Below are 8,235 nucleotides of genomic sequence, written 5' to 3'. Positions count from 1 at the left end.
AAGTGCTTTTGGTATTTGGGTACACTCATTATATGTGAAAATATACAAATTAAGAACAAACATCTGATAAAAATGGTCATTTGATCCAATTTTGCAATGGTTGGATAAGAATGCACAGAAGGGATACACTTACTTGTCTGACCACATCAACAGAAGAGTTAGCCAATACGTGAAATGAGCATCTGTAATTCTGAGAGTCAACCTGGGTCATTCAAGTCTCAAACCTCAGTGCTTGGGTTTACTCTCAGTAAACTATGTGGCTGTCTCAACATCCAACTTTCTATAAACAAGATGGTCATAATCAGAATCTCTACTTAGGTCACTTCAGGACGCATAATGGACATCGTGTGATTTCAGCAATTCTTTTTAATATGGCAAACTTTTCATTGCATACTGGGCATGTCACAAAAATGTGTCAGTAAATGAAGTTCCTGAGACGCATCCACAAAAGATAAAAACCTGATGCTTTTGAAAACTCGATCACTCTCCTAAACTAACTATTCAAGCACAGTGTGATCCAGAACTGAACATGAAGGGAGATGAGTTTTCTCAAGTGTCTAACTGAGCTTGCCCTGTACTAACCAAGAGACTAATTTGATTTAGTTGGATCCAGACCCATTACACCTTTACGGTCCTGTGGTCTGTGAAATATCTCCAACTGAAAAACACCTACAAAGCAGTCCTATTGACAAAATGGTTGTTGCCCTAGTAAGAAAGAGGATGCTTAAATAAAGACTAAGTTCCCTGACCTGTCATAGCCGATGTGTTTTCCCCTTTCAGACAACTTCTGACAGGACTCATGCAAAAGGATGAATGGATCTCCTGAATAACACATCAAGTGTTTCTGAGTTCATCCTGCTGGGACTTTCCAGTTCTCAAGAAATTCAAATACTCTTTTTTGCAATCTTCTTTCTCATCTACGTGGCCATCATAGTAGGAAACCTCCTCATTGTGATCTCTGTGATATTTGATAACCATCTTCACTCCCCCATGTATTTCTTTTTGGCAAACTTATCATTTTTTGACTTATGTCTTTCCTCTGCTGCAACTCCAAAAGTGATTTCAGACTTCCTCAGAAAACGCAAGACCATCTCTTGGTGGGGCTGCATGACTCAGATGTTTTTTATGCACTTCTTTGGAGGTGGAGAGATGTCTCTTCTGATAGTTATGGCCATCGACAGGTATGCTGCCATATGCAGACCTCTGCACTACAAGACCATCATGAGTCACAAGGTGCTCACTGGGTTACTGCTGCTCTCGTGGGCAGTTGGGCTCATGCATACCACGAGCCAGATGGTTTTCACAGTGGGTTTGCCCTTCTGCGGCCCCAATGTCATGGACAGCTTCTTCTGTGACCTTCCCCTGGTCATCAAGCTGGCCTGCACTGAGACCTACACCCTACAGCTCTTGGTGGCTATGAACAGTGGACTCCTGTCCCTGGGCTGCTTCCTCCTCTTGCTCATGTCCTACATTCTCATGCTGGTCACCATCCGGCAACACTCCTTCAGCGCATCCTCCAAGGCTCTGTCCACACTATCTGCTCACATCACTGTGGTCACTCTCTTCTTTGGTCCTGCTATCTTCATCTATGCTTTCCCGTTTAATAGCTATTCTGTAGATAAGTTTTTTTCCATATTTTACTCTATAATCACCCCTTTCCTTAATCCAATTATTTATACACTGAGGAATCAGGAAATGAAGGCAGCTATGAAGAGACTGAGCAGGCAGCATATGGTTTCTTGGCTCACCCACTAAATTATGTCTGTAACAAATGATTGTTTTGCATTCTCTGCTATTTGGTGGTCTTGAGTCTTAAAATATTTATCCAAATATTTGAAATGGATGTGTTAAATAATATCAGTTTTCTTCCTTCCAAATATGTGGAATTATGAAGATAATTTTTATTTAAAACACTAATGGGAAGTGTTCATACCACAAATGTAATACATACGTAAGCATGCATTCATTAACTGTTTATCTCCTTACCTTAGAATTAAGGGAATCTCTGATGAATGTTTAAAATACATAAGCATTTAAGAAGAAGAAACATAATGTAATATACATAAGTATGTCTTCTTATAAAAATTTTGTATTTCAGTAACTCAATCTGTGAAAATATGAAACTTTGGTAAGATGACACATTATATGGTATTTAGTATAAATTTTCATTTCTAAAGTTATATGTAGTAACTTAATTGGTATTAAAAATATCTACCAATGTATGTCAAGCATACCGAGTCTTCACAGAGGAGTTGTGATTTGAATAAGAATTTGAAGAATATTGTTCCATTGTATGATCTCAATAGGCTAATTATTCTTAATAGAATTTCAAAATATGCCTAGAAATAAACATGCCAAACATAAAGTTGCATACCCAAATAATTTTTAAGAATCAATAAAATTGAAATATTAAAGATTAAAACTATTAACTGCATATTGTATCTTGTTACCATAGGTAGCATGGATACTCAATGTTCTTTTAACTGAATTCTGTCATTTATGAAACATTTTAAAAATATCTACTAGGTACAAAATACTGTCCCAAGCAATACAGATACATGGTTAACTTCACAGGCATGTTCTCTGCCCTGGAGAGAATAAGAAGAAGCATCTGTGTTAGATGTGGTGGTATCAGAAGACCACTTTAAAGAAGAGATGTTTAAACCAACACAAAAAGAAAACTGAAGAATCTGAGTGGGGAAAAGAGCATTCCAGGCAGAAGGGCCAGTATTTAGAGATATTGTGAAGTGAGAAAGACCTGGTAGGTACTGAAGGCAGACCTTTTTGAGAGAAGTTGATGTTTTAAAAAAAGAAAGAACTATGCCGAGATTTTATAGAAAGGAAAAGACCAGAATAGTCAGACCTCGTGGATCCTTTATTTTGGCAATATAAAGCCATTAAACTGTTTTGAGAACAGGAGGGAATAGATTCAACATACTTTTAAAGTCTGATGAAGATCTGTCCTCTTAAGTGGCAAATAAATGGTAACAAAAGTGAAAGTGGAGAAAACAGTTAGTAGGCTGCTTTCAGGTTGTAAGCCTTATTTATTAAACGATCCAAACAGCGAGTTTAAGGAAACGTTGCAAAGAGGCCTTCCAAAGATGGAGACAAAATCTGATTTATGCAAACATCTGGGGTACCATCTCTTTGATATCCTTTATTTTACAAAACAATGTACCTGGAATATCAAACTTACTTATTTTCCTTCCTTATCCCTTTCTCTTTTTTTACCCTACTTTAGTTTGGCCTTAGACAGTGTGCTCTTAACATTTCAGACTTATTCTAAAAAATTCTATGTGTACCAACTGGTATGGTTAATCTAGTCTGGACATCAATATTGTGCTCAAATTATTATTTCTAACTTCTATTTTTAAAAATCCTTTCCTGTCTTGCAAATATCCCCTCAAATGCCGCACTAAATTGTGGCATACATCTCCTTAGCAGAAATATTTTTTAAATTTTGTTTTCATGGTAATTCTAATTGCTAGTGGCTGCCTGGGGAATTAAATCGAAAAAAATTCTGAGGCTCAGTGAGAAAGAGTGAGTAATATATTAGCAATGTCTGCTATGTGCTTTGGAAATGGCTGTGGCACTACATTTAACATATACTTACAACCCTCACTTCCTTGTAATCTTTTCAAGAGGATTATAATTAAGGAACCATAAGAATAAATACAGAAAATTTCCTCAAGCAGGCGAACTCATCTGCAATCATGTATTGCTACTCAGCCTTTAGAATTTTACTTGCTTAATTACATTGTTTTGCCATAAAAATTTTACTATACTCGCTTCCATGATTTTCCTTTAATACTGTTGAGCCATCATGAAGTTAAACATAATTGTAAAGGACTACATGAAATTCTAAATCTTTAGAATGGTTGACTGCTAAACGCCACTAACTAATCACGTGTTGATTACCCATAAGCATTTATTGATCACCATGGTGAAAGCCTCCCCTGATTGTTCTAGATCATGAGCCTGTGTGCGCTCTCTCTCTCTCTCTCTCTCTCTCCTCTTCTATAATAAAAGGAGATTTTTCTCTATGTTAAAAACTGGTCTATAGTGTATGAATTTCCTCATATGCCATGCTCTGTGTGGACATCGTTTAATTTTAATTGAATAAATGATTCAGTTATCAGATTATAACTATTCAGATTGATGAAATCAAATTCACAGAATTATAATTTTCTCAAGCCCATCATCTATGATAGATCCATTTTCTACAAATGGGCTCACTTTCTACCAACCAAAACATTTGAGTTAGTGATTTCTCTGGAAAGCACTTATTAGAGAAAGTCCACATGGTTGATACATGTGGTGAATTCACAATCCACTTAAATAATGAGAGAATAAGTCCTTGCTCTGAACTCTGTGGGCAACTAAGTAGCATGTTTATTTTAATAATTCCCTCTGGGGGTTAATCACCACTCTGCATCTTCTCTATGTTTCTTGTCCCTTTTTCCCCTGATCTGCAAATGACTGTTATGTATGACATGGAGATAAAAAAGGTAAACAATATATATTTAGAATCTCACTACGTCTACATGTCTTTGAAGAGGCCACTCCACAGCTAGAACTGGTAGGTTTAAATAGCAGTGCTAATGACATATAGAAACTGTATCCTTAAATTTGACACAATATTGTAAAAGGATTATAAATCAATAAAAAAAAAGTTAAAAAAAAAGAAATTGTATCCTTTAATAAAAGAAGAGACTCTATAAGAAACTTAGAAATGAATGATAACCATACTATTCTGATCATGAGAGCAACAGTACAAGACAATGTGAGTCAGATACCATCTGGACAAATGTATCTAGTTTAAGTAAGAAGAAGAGCCAGTCTGTGATTGATAAATAAATATCACTGACATTCCTGATCTGAGAGGTCAGTTTTGTAATTTTAATTTGTATTTTTAGAATATAAACTTGGGTTCATTTAATCCCTATGAGAGAAAAATGAAATAATTTAGAATATGGTATAAAAATGGAAAAATTAGTGTCATCCTTGGCTACATTTAGCATCTGTGAGAAGTCTGAAATGTAATCTAATAAAAATCTCAGATAAAGAAAATGGAAAACATTGACTTGTTTTATTTTATGTTAATTTACTTATCTATGTTTTTACTTTCATACATTGAGTATTTATTTCAACTCAGAAAACATGGAATGCTGAGATAAGTGATCAATTTAAATTAATATATATATTTTTAATTTTCCCCTCCAGCCTACATTTATTTTCTTCATTGAAGTGATACGACCTTTTATTCAATACAGTTGTCTAATCATACTGCTGACATACTTGTTTTGGTAATTGTGCAACCCAAGGATAATTTCCTATTTTTCTAAAGCCACTAGCCCTTTTCTACCACTTATTTTAATATTTTAAAGTTAATCAATATACAAGAATAAAATCCTTTGTGCACTTATAGTGTTGAATATTTTTCTAGCAAATATACAAGTTTATTTTTCAATTAGGAAAATATTTATAATGGTTATTTTGGCAGCAAGTCTGATTTTTCACGTTCCAAATATTTTTTGTGATAAGAGAATATTGCCCATGGGTTATCTAATCCATGAATAGCTTAACACTCTTATGAGAAAAAAATTATTTAAAAAAAAACCTCAATATCAATAGAAACTTCATAGCCTATATTTTTTTCAAAAGAACTACCAGATACATATTTTCACATACACTGTTAAAGTGCTTTTGTGAAAATGTATAGAAAAGAGTTTACTACTGAATATAGACACAGTTTTGAACATTCTAAAGCTTTTTTCTTTCAAGCAAGCACCACAGTTGAAAAGGACTGAATAAGTTTTCTTCATTTAGTCACACGAACGGCACAGAAAAGGCTAGGTTCCCCAATCACAGGCCACCCATCGCATTCTCAAGCTCCTGCTAGAGAAGCCAAACCTTGTCTGATCCAGTTTTACTCAATTGTCTTTCATTTCTTTTCAGTTCAATGTTATTTGCATAATAAATGCCACTCAAACATTTAAATTTTCCATGTGAGCTTTATGTTAGAAAGGACCGTTTTCTTTTTCTAACTCTAACTTAGTTTTACCTGTGTCTGAGTAGAAATATAGATTTTTAAAGATATTTCATATTTGATCATATTTACAAATTGTCATAATGAATGATTTCATCTACCATATCAGATTTGATTCCTTCTATACGTACATTTAGCTGGATATATTTTATAAATATGCTTGTAAATTTTCAAAAAACCCTAAATCAATAAATATTATTTGATTTTAATTTTCCAATTTTATACAACAAACAGTAAAAATTACTTTTATGATTCTCCTCAGGATTTTTTCTAGTTAGTATTTTGAGATTGAGGACTGCATAATTTTGAAAATAATTTCATAACTTGTATGTAGACTCAATTACTACATGAAATACAACGCCAATGTGATGACAATAATTTCTTATAAAGAAGACAACTAGGAAATTATATCATATTGACTAAAAATAATATTTTCATTAACACTGTCTTCTTTACCAGGTTTTCCATAGTAAAGGCTTAAGTGGTCCTTTTTGGTTTAGGTATCCTTATAATCACCAGAAAATGAGATCATGTTAAAGATAAAATTTTGTTAATGCACATACATACATAGCATCTATGTGTACAATGAAATATACAAATATATTCCATATATGTTACCCTTTATAGTTATAACAATCTGGGAGGTTGAAGAGTAGCTATTATTTTATTTTTATAGAAAATAAATCAATGTTGAAAAGAGTTAAGAGTATATTTCCCTAGTAAATGATGAGGCCAGGACTAGTTGAATCTTGATTCTTGGTTCAGTTGTTTGTTTGTTTGTTTTTTTAATTCTGATAATTGGGCTAAACAATAACTTCTGAATATTTCATGAACTATAAAGCAAAAAAAAAAAAAAATCAGACGAGATTCTCTACATTCCATCCTGGTACTCCAGAACTAGAATGTGGTATAAGTGCCTGTGTGCACGTGTGTGATTCTATATGTGTGTCTTTGTGGCTGATGTGTACCATTAATAGTTTGTTTTGTTTTTTTAAGGAAAAAGAAACAGAAAGCTGAGACCAAAAGATCTAAATCATAATGAAAAAGTAGCTAAAAGTGAGCCAACAGTGCCAGCTCAACGTGGAAAAACATAGAGTGCAGGTATCAAGGATGTATGAGCCAGGATAACTGTCAAGAGTCAGTCTGCACACAAGTATGAAAAGTTAGAGGAAAGCAAAGCTTACCAAAAAAATGTAAGTACTCAGGAGCCAAGGAAACATAAACACTACTTGTAAAAGATTTGGTGGTTGATCAGAGAGCATCTACACCCTGAATGCAAAGGGGCAAGAAAGAAAACTCCAGCCAGGATTCCAGCAACAACTGATTCAGGAAAATAGGCAAAAAAGTAGAGGTCAGTAGTTTTATTCAGGAACCAAAGAATGGAACACAGAACACTATTGAAAAAAAATTTTTAAGAAATTTTTAAAAAAGAAAGAAGGAAGAGAGGGAGAGAGGGAGCAAGGAAAGAAGAAGGGAGGGAGGAAGGAGGGAAGAATCGAAGGATGGGAGGGAGGGAGGAAAGAAGGGAGGGAGGGAAGAATGGGAGGGAGGGAAGGAAAAAGGGAGGAAAGGAAGGAGAAGAAAGGGAGAAAGGAAGAAAAAAACCTGGACACTGAGAAATATTTATGTTTTTGTTCAGTAACTTCTTAGGAAGCTTATTTTACTATAATTTTGGGGAGGTAAGAGCATATGACAGACTGTAGGCAGCTTAAACTTCAGGAATAAGTGAAATCATTGGTATATTTCTTTGGGATGAAAGGGAGGAGTGAGAATATAATATAGCTAATAGAAGACAGTACCCTAAAGTAATTTGCTGAGTGGGTATGTAATTCAATTCATATGAACTTATCTGAATATTTCAAATTAGGGAAGTAGAAAAGGTTAAAGATTGAATCCTAGGCACCAAAAAGTTACACGATATATTCCTATCCACTTGAACCAACTCATGACTGATAGCCATTTGACTCTTTTAGTCATTGACCCACTGAACTCATGGTTCATGAATTCATGAACTCCTGATAGAAACAAATGAATCTGGAGACAAAATCGATGGCTGCAAACTAGATTTACAAAATTATACAATAAATTTTCCGTCTTTTGTGCCTTTCTGTCTGAAAATAAATGCAATAATATGAATGTGTATACAAGTAATGTGCTTGCATTAATCAATTAAATCTATTTTTCAA

At 34.2% G+C, this 8,235-nt stretch overlaps 1 protein-coding gene across 1 annotated transcript; it reads left to right on the top strand.

Moving 5' to 3' along the window:
- The first annotated feature begins 729 nt into the window (after positions 1 to 729).
- On the top strand, positions 730 to 1,755 carry LOC105090007 (olfactory receptor 4K13). Its single transcript, XM_010981200.3, has one exon. It carries the CDS (start codon positions 814 to 816, stop codon positions 1,753 to 1,755), a length of 942 nt encoding a protein of 313 aa, XP_010979502.3. The 5' UTR covers positions 730 to 813.
- Positions 1,756 to 8,235: the final 6,480 nt, after the last annotated feature.

This window comes from Camelus dromedarius, chromosome 5 (assembly GCF_036321535.1).
Source record: "Camelus dromedarius isolate mCamDro1 chromosome 5, mCamDro1.pat, whole genome shotgun sequence".
NCBI classification, from domain to species: Eukaryota; Metazoa; Chordata; class Mammalia; order Artiodactyla; family Camelidae; genus Camelus; species Camelus dromedarius.
Note: the sequence above shows the minus strand (reverse complement) of the source record. Positions and strands in the feature narration are given on the sequence as shown.

Bases quoted from the DNA above. Each gene is read 5' to 3' on its own strand.
- LOC105090007 (XM_010981200.3), top strand. From the start codon at position 814: ATGGATCTCCTGAATAACACATCAAGTGTTTCTGAGTTCATCCTGCTG.